Here is a 21487-nt window from a genome sequence, read left to right on the forward strand (position 1 = left end):
CATTCATTCTTGTCCAGGGAACTGAACTGTAAGGATAAAGGAAGAGATCAGCAAGCAGATTACATGGCCAGAGTCTATGAGTTGCATCCATTTAGGAACATGCTTCCCTTGGCTCCTTTTCTTCATTTGCTCATATAACAATAGTAGCGAGTACTTCTGGAGTTTATGTATGGATTTGTGCCATCTGCAAAGTGCCTGCTTTGTATAGATTTTGTAGCTTTTTCCATCTTGATCATGTTGAGCCAGTACTAGTAACTCTTTATTTAGATCAAAAACAGTGGTTGATTGCTAGTGAGGCAAATAATGAAAATGAAATAGATTTTGATCCTGGCTATGCAGTGTGTTTACAGTAGATTGAAACAGATTCTGAAAAGGCTTCTTTTAAAAGTGAAGATGTAGACAATTTTCTTTTGAATTCCAATTTATGAAAAGACATGCAGCACAATGTTTTCTTGCCCCAAACCAGGTATGAACTGTAGTGGTTTTAGAGCTTTCTTGTGAGCAGTTCAGTCATCTCCACAGCAATATAGTTAGGGAACAGCAAAGGACAAGAATTCGCTGTCTACTGCCTGCATGTGTTTAATACACATTGAGATTCTTTGAATGTAAATTCTGTAAGGGTGCATCTTTACATATTACCAGATAGATATTAAGGTGAAGTAATTTTCAATAAAATACTTTTCTTCTGACCAATTAAGCCATTTGTTAGTTATTAGAATAATGCCACTTGAAGTGCGGTTAGAACATGAAAAGAAAATACTTTTCTCTGTAGTGTACCCCGTTGTCACAGAATATATCCTAGTTTTGCAGTATAACTCCGAAAGGCTTATGACTTTGTTAGTTTTCTACTACTATGAAAATGCTTCAGGATTTTTCAGATGTTTGCTATGGAACATAAAAAAGGCATCTGTTTGTTAGCAAAAGCAACAAATGATGTTTTCTTATTTGCACACTTGTTTTGTGGAATATGGAGAATATAATGCCCAAGCAGGAAAATGCTGTTTTGTAGAATTAAACAACTTGAAGAAATCATTAACTTTTTTTTTTTTTCTCTCACCTAAGAATAATTATGACTTCCTCAGCTGCTGGAATATATGGAAACTTTGGTCAGGCAAACTACAGTGCTGCAAAACTTGGCCTTCTGGGTCTTGCAAACACAATTGCAATTGAAGGCCGGAAGTATAACATCCACTGCAACACAATTGCTCCTACTGCTGGATCCAGACTGACCCAGACTGTCATGCCTCAAGGTGAACCATTTAGAATCCACACGTACTGATATTTTTCAGTGAATTGAAGCACAGCTAACTTTCTTATCTCATAGAATATGCAAATCCTTTATACTTCATACACTGCTAATTCATTATTCCTACTGTCTTGTTGTCTCTGAACTGTCAACGTACTTACTTTGTCTGTTGTAAGGAATTCTTATTTTCTGCCACAAGACGAGAAGCAGTTTTTGTGATTCACAAGAGCAATTTCATGGGGCAAGGTTCTTTAATTGTAGTCTCTTCCAAGATCCTCCTATGGTAGTGGAAAGGCTTGTTTGTTTCATCAGATGTGGAATCGAGTGTATCAAGTGTCTGCACTTGTTATAATATTGTCTAATTGCAAAATACCAGTTTTTGCACAACATGTCATGTGTGTACTTCGTTACATGATCAGCAATAGATGATAATGAACTGAGTTGCCTAATATATTTTTCTTCATTGCAGTTTCTAATCTTTGAGTGCTTGAACAGGTTTTGCAGGTATTGCATTGGGAAGTCAGTATAAAGAATGGTGTAGGAGACAGCTGTGTGTAAAGTGTAAATTAAGGATAAATAGAGTGACAAATTACTTTGGCAAATGACCAGAAGAAACAAAAAGAATTGGAAAAAAAAGCCTGCAAAAGGAAATTGCTCTCAAAGTCTTCTAGAATCAGCCTATTTAATTTCCCTCCCACTCTTCTTTTCCCTAGTGATAACGTTATTTCAAAGCCAGGGGGATCATTATGTTTTTCAGACTGATACACAAGATAGCGAAGAGTAATGTATTTTATACATTTATGCATGGATTGAATGCATGATTTGTTTGACTAATTAAGTGCTGTGTAAAGTATCCTGGTTTAGGTCTAAATAATCCAAATGATCAGGAAATCTAGTACCTCTACAGGTTGTAGGTTCCAGGGATTTATTGCACTTACAGAAGAGTCAAGTACATTAAGCTTGCAGCCATGAGTTCCTGAAATGTTAAGTGGAGTTCAGAAGCTGGAATTTCCTGAAAATATTTACATAGGTGATAAAGACACCTCCTAATTTTCTTTCCTAGTCATTTTAAGAAGAGTGAGAAACTTTGGTCTCCCTATAAGATAGAAGTCTTTTAATTTATTTCTTACTTGCTCCCTCCCTCCCTGTCCAGTTTTTCAAATGCTCTTAAAAGGTCTGGACACCACAACTTTAAAAAAATTTTCATATGTCTTATCAAACTACTCTTGTTATTTTACTCAGTGCTTTCCCGTTCACCGTTAGACGTCTGCAAGCACCTATGCTTTATGATTGCCACAGTTACGTATGTTCTGCTTGGCCCATTTATTGTTGTTTTTGCTACAACTGTAAATGTAGTTTGCATCTTTTGTGTGTTTTTTTTAAACTTTGACCACCTATTTCATAATTCATTTAACAGTGGATTAATACCATTAGTGATAACAGTCTAATGCAAATTTTTGAGACTAAATAGTGTGTGGCATAAAATGAAATACTTTAGAAAAGATTAAGGCTTTTACAACACACCATATTAAGTGGAGTTCAATTTCTTTTTACCTTTGTGGAATTTCTAAAAATTAATTTCTGTTACTTCATCTTGGCTATTAAAGAATTACCTGTAATGCTAAACTTTCCCAGCTCTTCATCTGTCAGGGTATATTTGAAAATGCTTGCTGACCTTTAGCTGAGGAGCAGCTATGTACCTATTGCTGTTTTTAGAATAATATTCTAAAAGCCGGGAAAGGAAATTAAACAAAGTTATTTTTTCCTTCCAGACAGTGAATATAATATGTGGTAAGAGATGCCTGGACAACCACACTCTGCTCTGACAGTATCTCCATTTTCAGATATTTTCTCTTGTGCCAGATTACAATGATGTGCCAAAATACAATTGATATATAAATTTAGCAGGCCTGATAATTCCTGATGTCTCAGTTGGAAATATCAGCATTTCCAAATGGGATGTTTCTCAAATATTCAGTAGTTGCAGTTATTTTCGTATTGTCTTTTCCTTATAACTGACTAGCAAATTAAAATCAGATACATTTCTGTCAGGATTATGTCTAGCTGTCTTGTCCTTGTTTCAGGCTGCCTGTCAGATGGAAATTTAGGAACGCACCTGGCTTTGCAGTCTGCATGTGGCAGTGTTCCCAACATTTAGACAGTCTTTCATCTGTCTGGCTGACGGCCAATGTCATTGGGTTTGGAGGCATACATGCGTCTCATGAATTGTTCACATTTAATGAATCTTCAAGTGTTTCGTTTCATTTGTCCTTTCTTTACATGGCAGAATGCTGCTGGTTAAATTCTGCCTGGCTCTAGTGTTTATCAGAAGGTGTTAGTGTAAGAATAATTTGGTGAAGTCATACAGTATTCGTATTTTATGATTTACCCCTCCATTTTGCTCTAGATCTTGTCGATGCTTTCAAACCGGAGTATGTTGCTCCCTTAGTTGTTTGGCTTTGCCACGAGAGCTGTGCAGAGAATGGCAGTCTGTTTGAGGTAATTTTTTTATTTCCTCTTTCTTCCTCCTCGTTCCCTCCCTTTGCCCCTTCCCCAAAAATCAGTAATTTGCTTTAGCCTGTTCAATCTTAACCTTTTTGCTGAAACTGAATTATCATCTGAGACCTACATACTCCGCATAGCCAAAAAGAAATGTTGACCCTATTCTGCTGTATATGACAAACACATCAGGCAGTAACAACCTTGTCAAATTCTGGTGTGTGCTCAAAATATACTAATTTGATTGTTACAATTTTTATTATACCCTTATAAGTTTGAAAAGGTACCGAAGCAACTACTTCAAAAGAAGTTTTTGCTTTCTAAATCAAACACAGAAAGCAACTTGCAAGAAGGATGAATTAGTTGTGGAATACATTTTGTGTATTGTCATCAAACTGCCAGCCCCTAAATTGGTTGGAAGCTGTTACCTTGGTCTTAGAGTTTTATGTTGCTCATGTTCCAGTGATGAACTAAACTGTTAAATATAACCAGCAGTAATTCAGAAATTTTTATTACGTTAAGTTTGTTCAGAAGTATAGTTTTGTTTCGCTACATTACCAAAACTTTGCTTTGTAACATGTGGTAAGATGATGATTTTCTTTTCTCTGGGCAGGTGGGAGCTGGATGGATTGGAAAATGTAAGTACTTTGTGTTGCAGGATTGATTTTCTGTTTTGAAATGACAACAAAAGTGTGCAAATTGTCTTTGTAGTTAATCTCTGCTCAAGACAGAGATTATTTAGGGAGAGAAGATTAGCAAAAAAAAAAAGCTTTGTTACGCTTTTGAGCTCACTAATAGTAACTGAAAATCTGCGTAAGTAGCCTCTACTCTTGCATCTCACGGGTATAACTGAAGTCAAGAAGAATCTCCATTTTTGATGCTAAGCATACATTGCTGCCTTTTCCTGATAACTTCAATATTTCGTGGTATAAAAGTGGCACATGCTGGTAAACAGGCAGCTTTTTAGTTGCTTTCCACCTTTATTTATACTTCTATAAAAATGCCAGTGACACGCATTATCATGTTGAGGCAATTAGGCTTCCTAATAACCAGCAGCTGATCTACCCAAGTATTTTCCTTGAGTGATTCCAGTAACTAGCTTAAATATGAGCATAAAAAAACCTCGCAGGCAATACTGAGGGCTTAATTCAGTGGAAAGTGGAAAACTTAGTTCAATGTGTGAAATGTCTTTAATTTTTTCCTAACTCTGTTGAACCTAATACCAGCATTATTTTCTTGAACTCTTCAAGGACTTTTCAGCCTATGTGAATATAACCAGTGGGTTGGAAGTAGGGCCATTATTTCAAGAAGAGGTTCCTCCTTCTTCCAAAACATTTTTTTGCTCACTTGATAAAGGTTTTGTACATTTGTAACTGTAAATGTTCTGGTGGCACTGGAATAGGTTTTCTGAGGTAGTGTATTAAATAGATGAAAAAAATTGGGGCAGCAACGTAAAACCTCTTGCTGCCCTCCACAAGGATCACAGAATCACAGAATTATCAGAGTTGGAAGGGACCTCTAGAGATCATCTAGTCCCACTCCCCTGCCAAAGCAGGATTGCCCAGAGCACATTACTCAGGACTGCATCCAGGCGGGTCTTGAAAATCTCCAGGGAAGGGGACTCCACAACCTCCCTGGGCAGCCTGTGCCAGTGCTCTGTCACCCTCACCGTAAAGAAGTGTTTCCGTGTATTTGAACGGAACTTCCTGTGTTCTAACTTGTGCCCATTGCCCCTCGTCCTGTCACTTGGAACCAATGAAAAGAGCCTGGCTCCATCCTCCTTCAACCCACCCCTCAGATACTTGTATGCCATAATAAGGTCTCCCCTCAGCCTTCTCTTCTCCAGGCTAAAGAGTCCCAGCTCTCTCAGCCTTTCCTCATAAGGGAGATGCTCCAAGCCCTTAATCATCTTAGTTGCCCTTCGCTGGACTCGCTCCAGCAGTTCCCTGAAGGAGTTGAGTTTTAATACAGCCGAAGAGCTGTGCCTTCTCTTCTCTGCTCAAAAGAAAATACTATTTTTCATCATTATAGTGGCTACTGTTGAAGTCTTTAAAATGAAAACAAGTTGTTAATGAGGTACTAGTATGGCCTTATTTATTTTCTATTGTTAATTAAAAGCAAAACCAACACGACAGATTTAGGATTAGTTGCAATCCAGGAAGTCTGTATCCTTCCAGAACTGCTTTCACATTTGCCTTACCAGTTTCTTTCAAGTTACAGTATTGAAATACAACTTCAGGGACCATTTGGAAATGCTGGCTACTGGTATTAACATTTTTTCATATATAAGAAGTGGTTTTCACATTTCCCCTATAGTTTTCCAGGTTTTCAGAAGATTTGTAAGCATTAGTAGCCAAAATAATTTCAGAAGAGAATGTCTGTAGGTACATACCAGCTACAAGTTTTTACTAGACAGAACCCTTCTAAAACTGATACAATATTTTCAGAGACAAATCAGTCTGTTTGGTTTTAAATTTCATTAAAGCCATGGGCCATTGCTTTTCTAAATGTTAGTTAAAAGTAGTGTGCCCTTTTAGTCCAGCTTGAAGTTATGCTGGTGAGTTAAATTGGAGTACTTACAACCCTTCCTTTCTTATACCATCTTGAAAGTAGTGGCCTAGGTGAAAGTGATCTAAAGAAACTAAAAGTTTCTTTGTTTATTATTTGAACTCTCTGGCTCCTGTTTCCCATTAGTGCGCTGGGAGCGATCCTTGGGTGCTATCGTCAGAGGAAAGAATCAGCCAATGACGCCTGAAGCAGTGAGAGATAAATGGGAGAAGGTCTGTGACTTTGATAACGCCAGCAAACCCAGAAGTATCCAAGGTAAAGGAGAGTTTGGTAATGTGGATAGTTGGGGCAAGCAAAGCTTATAAGAGAATGCTTTCTTGTCAGACATTTGCTGAAACTAGTTGTCGTGGTTTAGGAAACCAGGACACTAGTCCAAAAGTCTGCTGAACCAGTGAATTCTCTTGTAAATGTGTAACATTAATCACTTGCTGTTTCAGTACAGTCAGATCTTTTTAAGGAAACTTTTGTGTTCTTACCTTTAGAATTAAGACAGCTTTATCTTTCTTAAGAGTTGCTACGGAAGCAACATCACTGTCATTTTATGTATTGCAGCCAGAGTAATGGCAGTGTTTTATTTGATTACACCTACATACAGGTAGTAGCCATGTAACAGAGAGATTGTATTTTGTTTTCAGTCCTGGAATCTTTTTTTTTTTTTTTTCTTTTTTTTTGGTAGACATTTCCATACTGAAAAGGTCTCTGGTTAGTCATTTGGTGTAACACAGCAAAGAAGTTCTTCCTTACTGCTTTGTGTTCCTGGGTAATATCACCCCTTGGCTGGTGACCAAGATGACTGTCTCTTCCAATGCCTTGTTTACTTTCTTTGTTCCTTCCCATTATTTGTTTGGTTTTGTTTGTTTTTAAACCAAAATGTCTCTGATCTTTCCTGCTGCCTCATGTGCTTCTCTTTCATCTTCCAGACTTCTTTGTTGTCTTACGTCTTTTATTTAGATCCATAGTTGTCGTAGTTCATAAATGAGCCATACAGACTAATTTTCCTGACTGCTTTCCAAGATTTCTCAGTATGTTACCTTTAGTTTGTTAGTGTGAGTTAGATGTGCTTAGTATCACTGATGGTTGTTTTGTTATTATGCATGCTGTTATTTAGGTCAAAGATTGAGTATTTGTCAAATCAGGAAATGTTGGCTTTTAAGTTAAAGAGGCATCCTTATGTGCAATGCCAGTTGAATTTCAAAGATACTCGTATACACAGTAGAAGTTTAAGCTGTTGGTCCTGAAATCCATTAGGGCATTTTGTTAAAACTTTAGGGATATGGTTTTGGATGCCTAAACTAAAAATTAGAATAGGGGACACTTTGTCCTTTCCTTCAGATTGCAGTAGAGGAATGTAACCATCCATACAGTAGTTCAATATCACCTTACTAAAATTGGACAAGATTTTGAACTTCTGAAGTAAGTGTGCTTACAATACAACACAGCAGGTTTCTAAAGTCAGGAAAATGTAGATATCACATTAGCATGGGTCTCCCATGCAGTGTACACGCCTTAGCTTTTGTCATGAGTTTAGCCAAAATACGGCATTGTCCATTCAGTGTGTCCTGGTTTGAGTTGACATCAAGCCGTAGATACTGCCAGGCTGAATGAAAACTCTTGGGTTTGTTGGTTGTATGTGAGAATCTGCAGAAGGGTTGGGGAAAATTGTGAGGAAGTTAGCTGAATGGTATTTTCAGTTCTATATTAAAAGTTTTTTCTACTGCCAAAGTCTCCACTTTATTGCTTGAAGGTATTCAACTGTTAAATAAGGGAAACTAATTAGAGTATTTGCATTAAAAATGAAAAGCTACAATACCTAATATCTGCAAGCTCTCCCAGAAGATTTCATTAAGTAATTTGATGCTGTGAAGAGCAATCGTGTACTAACTATTATGTATGGTTATAAAAAAATACCAATTAGATAAATTATTTGCTTGTAATATAGTAGAAAATATCATAACCAGAGATATTAGTCTTGTTTCATAATTTGGGCATACTGATAAGAGCAGTTTGACTTTATTTGTTCTAGATTACAAAAAAGTAGGAGCTTCATCTGTCAGTTAGTTGTTTTTTTTTTAAAGGTAATTTTTCTTACATGTATAACAATGAACTCTTGAAGACTAAATGGAAGTACTATCTCATCGTTATGTTTTAGTGGTGGTCTTTTAAAAAATAAAAACATTGAATTATTTTTCTTAAAACCAGTTTTAGTAAAAAGATCCAAATTTTTCTTTCCATCTTTTTTTTTTTTTTACTTTTTTTAAGTACTTCTTCAGTTTGTAGACTTAACTTGTTCTCTTGTCGTGTGGACTGAAACAAGCTAAAAAACTTGTTTGCATACCAGACTATAATTTTACAGAGTTTGTGTCATTTTAGTTAATAGGAAGTAGCTGATTGTCACTTGATTTGGCAGTTGATATTAATTCAGGAACTCGTTGAAGTTTCTCAGATATCATGATAATGTGCCTGTAAAGCAATCTTTTTTGGTAGTTACCCTACTTTTTTCTAGATGAGCAGCTGCTGATTGTGTAATACAGTCTTTTGCCCAAGCTCCTCCCCTTACCGCAAAAGCTATCTGACACACTTGGTGTAACTGACCATGCCTGCCTTTTCACTTTCCTTTTAATGCCTCTGGTGTCTTTGAATGTTCTCTGTAGTTATTCCCAAAGCTTTACAGGCTTAGTCCTTAATGTACTTGGAGAAGTTCTGGTGGTTCCTGTATACTCCCATGCAGTTTCAGGTATAGTCCTGTTAGCTAGCAAATGATAATGATTACTTGTGCATTCACTACACCATGTCTTTTTAACAACAGAAAAATCTGAGAACAGACTTTTTATTAAGAAGCTATGTGAGAATTTAGGCCTTTGGAATTTGAAGAAGCGGAAGATGTAGTTTTACTGGTGTGTGTTCTCCTACATTCCTTTCACCAGGACTGAAAGGTAATCACCTACTTAACGCAACATGAAAATGTTGTCCAGAGAAGTTGTGGAAGCTCCATCCCTGGAGGTGTTTAAGGCCAGAATGGATGGAGCTTTGAGCAGCCTGGTCTAGTGGGAGGTGTCCCTGCCTGAGGCAGGGGGTTTGGAACTCGATGATCTTTGAGGTCCCTTCCAACCTAAACCATTCTATGATTCTGTGATTCCATGTCACTGCCTCTGAGGCAGCAGTGAATCTGCAGTGGCTTAGGTGCTAGAGCTCTTTCCTAATTTGTGTCATGATTTTACTCCCTTACAGTGGTTAAACTGAAATAATAGTTTTAGCTTACTTTGTGCTACTTCAGAACAAGCTAGAAATCTTTCAAGATGATAAGCAGGGCATGATCAGATCCTTAAGGATCCTTACCTTAAGGTAAGGATGCAGAATCAACTTAACATTGTACGTCAATGAGTCACTGTAACCAGCTCCCTGTAAGACCTTGGGCAATAGCAATTGCAGAATAACATGACTTGGATTAACAAACACTAGAAAAAAATTGCTCAGGCTCTCATTTGCAGCTGGATCTAGTGAGCTGACAGGGTAACATGATTCCATGTTTTGAGACACTAAGAGGTCCTGTGACTGTGCATAAGCAGAAAGACCAAATTAAATGTGATACAGAAGATTCATGGATTTGCAGTAGATCACAGTTGCACCTTGTTGGCACATGTTGGCATATCGTCTCCTTGTATTCCCTCTCAGACAAAGCTGGATCCGGTAGCCCTTGCCTCCACAGTGCATTACTTGCTCTTGTGTTCTAGATCAATTCTTCCTGTTAAGCAAAGGGAGTTGTGAGATAAGTGGAAGACAATGATCCCCGTCTTCCAGATTGTGTACTGTATATAGCATTCTGTAGTATGTGTTGCCACAGGTTAGTATATTTAGTTGTTTTGTTATATAGGAAAACAGAATTAATTATGTCTGTCACCCATATGAGGCAATCTGTCTCAATTTCCTCCTCTGTTGTGAAGATACGAGCCAGTTTCAGCTAAATCTAGTATTTTAAGAGGTGTGTAATCTGTTACATTCACATGCATTTTTAATTCTCTTAGAAGCTGTCTAGGTACAGAAAACAACTTGTGTATTCTCACTAGCTGAATTTTGGCATATTTCAAGAGCTTATCTGTGGTATAGAGCAAATGAATTTAAAACACATAGAAGGCAAGTGTGTATGTATGTATACTTTGTGTGTATATAAAGAAAAAATCTGCATAATAAGAAAGCTATTCTAGCTTGAATTCCAGATTTCTTCATATGTGTTTAAAAAGGATTTAAACACTGGTGCTGTTTCCTCCATAGTTAAGGGGTATGGTTCACATGCAATGTGCGCTAATTGGAAAGTGAGAGGAAATTTTTGGAAAGAGACGATATTTGCCCTGACTGTTTTCAACCTTTGCTCTTCAGGTTAATCTTTCCCTGCTGTCTGCTATTCGTTTGCTCTATAATAGCAGACCATGCTGGGGATGTGGATATTGAAGTTTTTTAGAGTTCACTGACAGTATATAACAACCTTAAAAAATAGCCCCAAACCAATATTAAAAATAATTATACTAATGAAAAGGTTTCCTCCTGGGTTTGTTTAGCGGCTTTCCAGTACTTAAAAGAGGGCCTAAAGAAAAGGTGGGAAGGGGCTCTTTATCAGGGAGTATAGCGATAGGACAAGGGATAACAATTTTAAACTGAAAGAGGGTAGATTTAGATGAGACATTAGGAAGAAATTCTTTGCTCTGAGGGTGATGAGACCGTGAAACAGGTTCCCCAGAAAGAGAAGCTGTTTTTGCCTAAATTATACTCTTTGATCTATTTCTTGGATCTTAGAAGAACCTTAGTCAGCTTGTAGAATCATATATAAAAAAGTACAAATTGTCATAGTTAGTTCTACTCCCGAAACGTTGATTTCAGACATCCTTGTGTGTTTACGTGACTGAAAACTCATATACTACTCTGTGCTTCCCTCCCCATCTCCTTTACTTTCAGTAGTCAAAATGAATGCAAAATAAAGAGGGTTGAAACCATCCTTATCAGTGTCCAAACTTCACTTATAAGTGATTTTGTAATGTTTCATCTTTCTTTCTTGGCACTCGCATATCGCATTGTTAGCTTGTAGCAATGTATTTGATCAAAACTTTTGTACTTCGTAATGCAATCATCTAGTTTACTCTTTCTTTGAAGGTGTAACCCTCAAAGATTCATAGCTGGTCAACTGTTAGAATGTTACTGTAAATCTAATGCTATACTAGTCCAGTTTCTTTTGCCAGGCAGCAGAAGAGCAGTGAAGACTGGAATAAATAAATATGCTGAGACATTTCAGTTGCATGCTGCTCTAGCAGGCCCTGGAAGATGAAAGAAGTATGTCAACACTGAGGTTCTTAACCAGAAAAGTTCTTTAACATAGTAATTCAGGGGGAAGAAAAGAAATTAATTTTTTTTCCACTTTCTTTATTAAAAAAAAAAAAAAAGTAGTAAGAGCTTTGCTGCCTGTATTTGGTGGTATTCTAATAGCTTGCTTAAGCCTTTCAGGCCACCCAAAGGGATGGCATCTTGAAAGTAGCTTTGATATTAAAGGATGAAAACAACCTTGAAACATAAAGCATAGCATACACTTAATGCTGATACCTCTCAAGAAATTTTGGCCTAGAACCATAGATGTATCTCATGTGGTTGATGTCTGTCACAGATAAAAAGAAATGGACCCAGTAGTCCTTGAAAGAACATTCCATCATTAAAGACAGGATTTTTTTGCATACAATTTGAAAATCAATAGAAGCGTTACTAAATGATTCTGGTATGATCCAGCTTAAGTGTGGTTGCTGATTACAAATATAACAGTAGGTCGAAGTCTTAAAAAAACATTTTTCGTGAGGCCTTTGATGTTAAGGGTGAACAACAACACATCTCACATTTTAAAATGGGTAAAAAGGAGGACCCTGGGAACTACTGACCTGTCAGCCTTACTGCTGTGCCTGGGAAGATTGTGGAACAGATCCTATACTAAGGCACATGGAGGACAGGGAGGTGATTCGAGACAGCCAGCATGGCTTCACTAAGGGCAAGTCCTTCCTGACCAATGTAGTCGCTTTCTATGATGGAGTGATTACATCAGTGGACAAGGGTAGAGCTATGGATGTCATCTATCTAAACTGTTGTAAGGCCTTTGACATGGTCCCCCACAACATCCTTCCCTCTAAATTGTGGAGATACTGATTTGATGGGTGGACTCTTTGGTGGATGAGGAATTGGTTGGATGATTGCATCCAGAGAGTGTTGGTCAACAGCTCAATGTCTAGACAGAGATTACGACAAGTAGTTTCCCTCAGGGCTCTGTATTGGGATCCGTGCTGTTTAATATCTTCATCAGTGATGTAGACAGTGGGGTCAAGTGCACCCTCAGCAAGTTTGCAGGGGACCAAGCTAAGTGGTGCGGTTGACATGCCTGAGGGATGGGATGCCATTCAGAGGGAACTGGACAAATTCATGAATTTCGATAAGGCCAAGTGCAAGGTCCTGCATCTGGGTCAGGGCAACGCCCATTATCAATACAGGCTGGGGGATGAAGGGATTGAGAGCAGTGTCCTGTGGAGAAGGACTTGGGGGTATTGGTGGATGCAAAGCTGGACATGAGCTGGCAATGTGCAGCCCAGAAGGCCAACTGTATCCTGGGCTGCATTAAAAGAAGCATGGCCAGCAGGTGGAGGGAGGGGATTTTGCCCCTCTACTCTGCTCTGGTGAGACACCACCTGGAGTACTGCGTCCAGCTCTGGAGTCCTCAGCAGTGTAAAGACCTGTTGGAGCTGGTCCAGACGGGGGCTACGAAAATGGTCAGAAGGATGGAACACCTCTCTTAAAAGGAAAGTCTGAGAGAGTTTGTGTTGTTCAGCCTGCAGGAGGCTCCAGGGAGACCTTATTGTGGCCTTTCAGTACTTAAAGAGAGCTTATAAGAAAGATGGGTACAAACTTTTTAGCAGGGCCTGTAGCGATAGGACAAGGGGTGATGGTTTTAAACTAAATAGGATAGATTCAGACTAGGTATAAGGAAGACTTTTTTTACAATGGGGGTGGTGAAACACTGGAACAGATTGCCCAGAGAGGTGGTAGATGCCCCATCCCTGCAAACATTCAAGAGCAGGTTAGATGGGGCTTTGAGCAACCTGATCTAGTTGACAATGTCCCTGCTCATTGCAGGGGGGGGTGGAATAGATGACCTTTAAAGGTTCCTTCCAACCCAAACTCTTCTATGATTTCCTTAGCGTTCAGCCAGACACTTGCCAGCTCTCCAATCTGAGAGTCCAGTCATACATATTCTGGAAGAAAGTTCTTTGAAAAGGGGATTGTAGTATTCTGCACCATTATTAAATTACAGATTGCCCTTATACTGTTTTTCTTAATGACATCTTTGCATGTAGAATACATGTTGGTAATCTTCTCTTCAGATTTCACCATTAAGAATTGTAGTTATGTTCCTGCATGGAAATGGGTTGTGGACATGAAAAGCTGAGGAAACATTCAGGTTTAGTTGGAGGTCAAAGCTGTATTTTCCCTTGAAGATTTTAAAGGAATGTGAAAGCCTGCCTTTGGTTCATGCAAGAAAGGTCACAACAGTAACTTCTCCCAGCAGCTCAGTATTGCTTTTTCTTCTTTCATTTAATCAGTGAAAAAAGGGATAACCTTTTAAAGGCTTCTTATAAATTACAAATCTTGTTTTGCACATTTTCACGTCACGTAAATATCGTAACCTCATGTCATGTTATGACAGTGCTTGTACCCAAAGATGAAGCTTGCCTTTGGTAGAAGAGGTGACAACATACGTTTATTTTGTAGATGCTCCTTTTTTCTTCATGAGATTCAGGCCACAAATAAAACATTGTGATGATTCGGGCAGTGAGACTGTGAAGCAAGAGATAGTTTAGGAAACCAAGATTCTGCAAGGGGGTCTGCAGCTAACCTGCAAGATATTTATGGGAGTGCTGTGCAATAGAACAATATGGAGTAAGTCTGAGCAACAGTGCAAGTCAGTATGGGTAAAGGGGTTTTGAAGTGGAAGGGAGCGGCTCCAAGGTAAAGGTAGTTAAGTAATGGTTTTGTGCTCCTCTGATTTAAACACTTTTTTTATTTTTCTGTGCACATTTCTCACTTTTTGTTTGATTCTTTCTAATGTTTAATATTGATTTTAGCCATATTGAGCTTCAAGGAGCAAGCTGTCCTTTATGGCCTGCCTTTGCCATAGCTGAGTTCTGTATCTCAGCCATGCATCATCTGGCTTGTAATCTTGGCATTGTTCCATCCTCAGACTTAATTTTTTTATTTATTTATGTGACTTGGGGAAGAGGGTATCCACCAGGAGATGAGACCTGTTACTTGTATTGCAAATAATTTTCAAGATAAGAAAAGTGGTAATTTTCAGATGTTTACTTCTGGAACAGTTGAAATGTAATGTTCCTTATTTTCTCCTTAACGCTACAGTTCAAGGACTAAAAGTATTTTCTGACGTAGTCCTCTTGGCTTGAATGTTGACATATAGCACCAGTTGTGTTTCAGGCACTTGAATTAGATACATGTCATGGTTGACTGCTGGGTGCAGAACTGATGGAAACAGTGTAGAGATCACTTAGCAGCAGCTATTGTGTAGATACCTGTAAAATGCAGCACTATGCTCAATTTGGGGATGTACATGTATTGTGTTAAAAAATGCATTGAGAAATACCAGGCTAAATCTCATTTGCTGGCATGTTGTATGTCTTAACTGGAGTGTCTCATTTATGACTATAAGTGATTTTTTTTTTCAATTCCTTTCTCTAGAGTCCATAAGTGTATTGAATGACGCTCTAAGTCAGATAGAGTCTCAAGGCAGTGTTTCTATGAATTCAACAAGCTCTGGATCAGTGGTCTCTTCATCTGTTAACACAGTAAGTACCTCTGTCTACCACATACACTCAAAGTTAGGTGAAAACCTTGGGCAGAGACACTTGTGTTGCTGATCAGCTTCTATTCTGGCTTCCTGTCTGCAAAAAGTAAGGTGGGTTTTAAACTGTGAAATGAGGAAGCAGAATAAGAAACATCTACAGATTTCATTCTTTATTTTTCTTATTGATGATGGGAAAACTTACGCCTAGATAGACTGAATAATGCAGAATGCAAGTGCTTGTAAGTTCTATAAGCCTCTTTAGTTAGGGTAGCGTTCAGAAAAGGGTCAGGGAATGGGTCTTGTTGGGCAATGTGGTTTTGCTCTGGCTCCTTCCCTATAGATAGATAATATTTCCTTCTTTCAGTCTTATTACAGTATTAATTTATTTCATTTGCGTTTGTTTTAGAAAAATTCTTATGCATTGTTGGGAGCAGAGCTGTATGAAGTTACTTATTCTTGAAGTAAAATGCTTGCAGCAAAATATAATGCATTACATTAGGGTTGCTTGTACTGCAAAACATACATTAATATTTCATGGTATATTTATTACTCATGCTTTATGTTTACATGTAACTATAAGAAGATGCTCAAATGTGAATTTTGTTTGATATGAGAATTATAGAAAGAATGCAAATGCAATATTAACTATTTCAGATTTTTATTTTATACTGACTTTTAATTTTCAGGCAAGCATTGTTGGCCGGGAATTGGCTACCAACGTGTATAGATATACTCACTTAGAGCCTATTTTGTATGCCCTTGGTGTGGGCATGTCAACAAAGGATCCAGATCACCTAAAATTTCTCTTTGAAGGAAGTGAAGAGTTCTGCTGTTTGCCTAGCTTTGGAGTAATTCCTGCTCAGACTTCGATGTTTGATGGTGTTCCTTCTCTTCCAGGACTAAATATTGATCTCGCAAAGGTATGTAAGAGTCAAGTATCTATTTCTGTTTGTGCTTTATATAACTATAAGCTGACTTTAATTAGTATGTTTGTAATATTAGTACCTTTTATGATCACCCCTCTCTGCTTGGCACTGGTAAGGCCCCATCTTGAATGATGTGTTCAATTTTAGGCCCCTCACTACAAGAAGGGCATGTGGGCCAGGGCAGTCCCATGCACAAATACAGGCTGGGCAGAGAATGGATTGAGAACACCCCTGAGGAGAAGGACTTTGGGGTGTTGGTCAACTGTACAGGCCAACTGTATCCTGGGCTGCATCAAAAGAAACGTGGCCAGCATGTGGAGGCAGGTGATTCTGCCCCTCTACTGGGATCTTGTGAGACCACAGCTGGAATATTGTGTCCAGCTCTGGAGCCCTCAACATAAAAAGGACATAGACCTGTTGTAGTGGGTCCAAAGGAGGGCCATGAAGATGATCAGAGGGGGGAGTGCACCTCTCCTCTGAAGATGGGCTGAGAGAGTTGGGGTTATTCAGCCTGGAGAAGAGAAGGCTCTGGGGAGACCTTATAGTGGCCTTCCAGTATCTGAAGGGGGCCTACAAGAAAGCTGGAGAGGGACTTTTTACAAGGGCATGTAGTGATAGGATGAGGGATAACCGCTTTAAAATGGAAGAGGGTAGATTTAGATTATATACCAGGAAGAAATTCTTTACTCTGAGGGTGGTGCGCTGGCACAGGTTGCCCAGGGGAAGTTGTGGATGCCCCATTGCTGGAAGTGTTCAGGATGGATGGGGCTTTGAGGAACCTGGTCTAATGAGAGGTGTCCCTGCCCATGGCAGGGGGGTTCCAACTAGGTGATCTTCAAGGTCCCTTCCAACTTAAACCATTCTATGATTATATGATTGAGATTCTTGAGTGTCCAGAGAAGGGCAGCAAAGCTAGTGAGGGGTTTAGTGCACAATCCTTATGAGGAGCAGCTGAGGGAACTGGGCTTGTTTAGTCTGGAGGAAAGGAGGTTGAGGGGAGACCATATTGCTTTCTACAACTCTCGCCCAAAAATTAGCAGGGCTCATTAACAAGGCTTTAAACTAGATTCGATGGGGGAAGGGGGTAGGATTGAGTTTGCCCGTGACCAACAAAGGGATGTTGTATTGAGAATAGAGGAACGGGGTGCTGGTGAGGGCCTGCAGCCATTTGCTCCAAAATGTGCTGGCTACGCTGCAGCATGCTCAAAGACTTACATAGAAAAACCAGGAGCTCCTGAACCAACAGGAGCCAATGGGGAGGCACCGTTAATACACGGCACAGGAATGCCACCTGGACAGCAGTGCAAAGTAATTACAGCTGCTCCAGCCAATTCAGCCTCAAAGAAGACACAGCTGAAGTGCTTCTATGCAAATGCATGGAGCATGGGGAACAAACAGGAGGACCTAGAGATGTGTGCATGCCTCCAAGGCTGCAATCTCATTGGCATCTTGGTGGGATGACTCCTATGACTGGAGTGTTGCCATGGAAGGCTATAGGCTCTTCAGGAGAGACAGGCAAGGGAAACGAGGAGGTGGTGTTGCCTTATATGTGAAGGAGCAGCTGGAATGCATGGACCTCAGCCTAGGGATGGATAAAGAGCCAACTGAGAGCCTATGGGTTAGGATTAAAGGGAAATCGGGAGCAGGGGACATTACAGTGGGGGTCCGCTACAGGCCACCCAACCAAGAAGACTGAGTGGATGAAGCCCTCTATAGACAGATAGGGGCGGCATCACGTTCACAGACCCTGGTTCTCCTGGGTGACTTCATCCACCCCGACATCTGTTGGAAGGGTAACACAGTCAGGCATAGGCAATCCAGAAGGTTCTTGGACTGCATTGAGGACAACTTCCTTCTCCAAGTGGTTAAGGAGCCAACGAGGAGAGGAGCTATGCTGGATCTTGTTCTTACCGACAAAGAGGGGCTGGTGGACAGTGTCAAATTCAAGGGTAGCCTGGGCTGTAGTGACCATGAAATGGTCAAGTTTGAAATCCTCGAGGCGGCGAGGAAGATGCGCAGCAAGCTGACCACCCTGGACTTTGGGAGAGCTGACTTTGGCCTCTTGAAGAACCTGCTTGGTATGGTGCCATAGGATGAAGCACTGGAGGGAAGGGGGTCCAAGAAAGTTGGTTAATAATCAAGGACCAACTCCTCCAAGCTCAGGAGTGATGCATCCCTACAAAGAGGAAGGCAGGCAGAAAAGCCAGGAGGTCTGCATGGATGAACAAGGAGCTCCTGGACATGACCAAAAGGAAAAAGCAGGCCTACAGGGAGTGGAAACAGGGGTGGGTAGCCTGGGAGGTATACAGAGGAATAGTTCGAGCAGCCAGGGATCGGGTTAGACAAGCTAAAGCCCAGATAGAACTAAATCTGGCCGGGGAAATTAATACAAACAAAAAATCCTTCTTTAAGTATGTCAGCAAGAAAAGAAAGACTAGGGAAACTGTGGGCCCTCTCTGGAAGGAAACACAAGAACTGGTTACCTGGGACAGAGACAGAGCTGAGGTACTCAATGACTTTTTTACCTCAGTCTTCACTGGCAAGGACTGCAGCCACACTGCTCATGATGCAGAATGCAAAGGTGAGGATTGGGAAAATGGAGAACCGCCCACTGTAGGTGAAGATCAAGTACGAGACCACCTGAAGAACCTGAAGGTGCACAGGTCCATGGGACCTGATGAGATACATCCGCGGGTCATGAGGGAGCTAGCAGATGAGGTTGCCAAGCCACTAGCCATCATATTTGAGAAGTTGTGGCGGTCTGGCGAGGTTCCTGCCAACTGGAAAAGGGGAAACATAACCCCTATTTTCAAAAAGGTAAAAAAGGAAGACCCAGGGAATTACAGGCCAGTCAGTCTCACCTCTGTGCCTGGCAAGATCATGGAGCAGATCCTCCTGGAAACTCTGCCTGAGGCACATAGAAAACAAGGAGGTGATTGGTGACGGCTGGCATGGCTTCACCAAGGGCAAGTCATACCTGACAGATTTGGTGGCCTTCTATGAAGGGGTTACAGTGGCAGTGGACAAGGGAAGACCAACTGATGTCATCTACTTGGATTTGTGCAAAGCGTTTGACACTGTCCCACACAATATCCTGGTCTCTAAATTGAAGAGACATGGATTTGACAAATGGACCACTCAGTGGATAAAGAACTGGCTGGACGGTTGCACTCAAAGAGTTGCGGTCAACAGCTCCATGTCCAAGTGGAGAGCAGTGATGAGTGGCGTTCCTCAGGGGTCAGTACTGGGGCCTGTACTGTTCAACGTCTTTGTTGGCGACATGGAGAGTGGGGTTGAGTGCACCCTCAGCAAGTTTGCCGATGATACCAAGCTGTTTGGTGAGGTAGACACGCTGCAGGGGAGGGATGCCATCCAGAGGGACCTGGACAGGCTGGAGAAGTGGGTCTAAGCCAATCTCATGCAGTTCAACAAGGCCAAGTTCCAGGTCATCTGGGTCAGGGCAGTGCCAAGCACAAATACAGGCTTGGCGGGGAATGGCTGGAGAGCAGCCCTGAGGAGAAGGACTTTGGGGTGTTGGTGGATGGGAAGCTCAACATGAGCCAGCAGTGTGCGATCACAGCCCAGAAGGCCAACCGTATCCTGGGCTGCGTCAAAAGAAGTGTGGCCAGCAGGTCAAAGGAGGTGATTCTGCCCCTCTACTCCACTCTCGTGAGACCCCGCCTGGAGTACTGCATCCAGCTCTGGAGTCCCAACATAAGAAGGACATGGATGTGCTGGAGCGTGTCCAGAGGAGAGCCACGAGGATGATCCGAGGGCTGGAATACCTCTCCTATAAAGAGAGGCTGAAAGAGTTGTGGCTGTTCAGTCTGGAGAAGAGAAGGCTCTGGGGAGATCTTATTGCAGCCTTCCAGTACCTAAAGGGGGCCTTCAGGAGAGCTGGGGAAGGACTTTTTACAAGGACATGTAGCGATAGGACGAGGGGGAATGGCTTTAAACTGGAAGAGGGCAGGTTCAGATTAAACATTAGGAAGAAGTTTTTCACTTTGAGGATGGTGAGGCACTGGAACAGGTTGCCCAGAGAGGTTGTTGAGGCCCCATCCCTGGTGGTGTTCAAGGCCAGGCTGGACATAGCCTTGGGCAACCTGGTCTAGTGGGAGGTGTCCCTGCCTATGGCAGGGAGGTTGGAACTCGATGATCTTCAAAGTCCTTTCTAACCTAAACCATTCTATGGTTCTATGATTCTATGAACTACCTGAAAGGAGGTTGTAGTGAGTTGGGGGTTGAGCTCTTTTCCCAAGTAGCAAATGATAGGACAACAGGAAACAGTTTCAAGCTACATCAGGGGAGGTTTAGATTGGATATTAGGAAAAAATTTCTTCACCGAAAGTTATCAAGCATTGGAACAGGCTGCTCAGGGAAGTGGTTCAATCACCTGGAGGTATTCAAAAGCTGAGTAGATGTGGTGCTTAGAGACATGGTTTAGTGGTGGTTTTGGCACTGTTGATGGTTGGAGTTGATGATCTTAGAGGTCCCTTCCAATCTATACAATTATGTGATTCTAGAAAATGAAAATTCAGAGTTGTTTATTCTTACACCTTGAGAAATTATTCATTTACTTCACTTTTATATCCTGTATCTTCCTAAGATGATATGGTCAATTTTTTTGTTAAATTTTAATTTGTGTTAGCTATGCTTTTATTAAACCACAAAAGCTTAAAACTTTCTTTGAAAATATTTTCTGTTGGGGATGAAATTGGAAAAACAAAACAAAAAACTTGCATTTTTTTTTTGTTTGTTTGTTCTAAACACTTTCTAAAATTACTGTATATTTCCTTGTAATTGTGATGGGGGAAGCAATAGAATATATTGATTGTTCTTACAGCACTGCCTTTCTTTACATAGATGCTGCATGGGGAGCAATATCTGGAACTGTATAAACCATTACCAACCTCAGGTCAGTCCTTTTGTGTTGCTGATTTGCGTTTCAGTATGACAGTAGGTCCTGTAGCCATATTATAAATGGAAATAAGGAAGCTCTGTTTCCAAGTGGATTTTTTGCATATTCTTTTCACAAAGGCTGGGGGAGAAGAGAGGCAACCTGTTACATTATTGAAGGAATTCTGAAACTCTCTGTTTTTGGAATCAGGTGTTGCTTTTCTGTAGTATACTTAGTAAACTCATGCCTAATCTTTTATATAATAAGAAATACACTACATGCTGGTGTATTACTCATATAATTTGGTACTTACGAGCAGAACTTTTAATTCTTTCTCTAAGGTTGTATCATAGAACTTTCGGGATGTTTACCTAAAAATCTTTCAACATTGTTTGCATCTGTGTGCCTATAAGAGGATAAGATTTAAATTATGTATGTAAAGGAGGAATTGGCATCTCAGTGAGGAGGCCAAAAAAAAA

General features: G+C 40.3%; 1 protein-coding gene across 1 annotated transcript in view; it reads left to right on the forward strand.

The window, feature by feature from the left end:
- The window catches only part of HSD17B4 (hydroxysteroid 17-beta dehydrogenase 4), a 71752-nt gene that overhangs the window by 10721 nt on the left and 39544 nt on the right, over positions 1 to 21487 (forward strand). Inside the window, exons 8-14 of the mRNA XM_082497727.1 lie at positions 1063 to 1250; positions 3654 to 3745; positions 4359 to 4383; positions 6440 to 6568; positions 15080 to 15186; positions 15872 to 16105; positions 20975 to 21026. Of these exons, the coding sequence (XP_082353853.1) occupies positions 1063 to 1250; positions 3654 to 3745; positions 4359 to 4383; positions 6440 to 6568; positions 15080 to 15186; positions 15872 to 16105; positions 20975 to 21026 (827 nt within the window). The remainder of the gene's footprint in view (positions 1 to 1062; positions 1251 to 3653; positions 3746 to 4358; positions 4384 to 6439; positions 6569 to 15079; positions 15187 to 15871; positions 16106 to 20974; positions 21027 to 21487) is intronic.

The sequence above is a fragment of the Vanellus vanellus genome, assembly GCF_965231255.1.
Source record: "Vanellus vanellus genome assembly, chromosome: Z".
Taxonomy (NCBI): Eukaryota; Metazoa; Chordata; class Aves; order Charadriiformes; family Charadriidae; genus Vanellus; species Vanellus vanellus.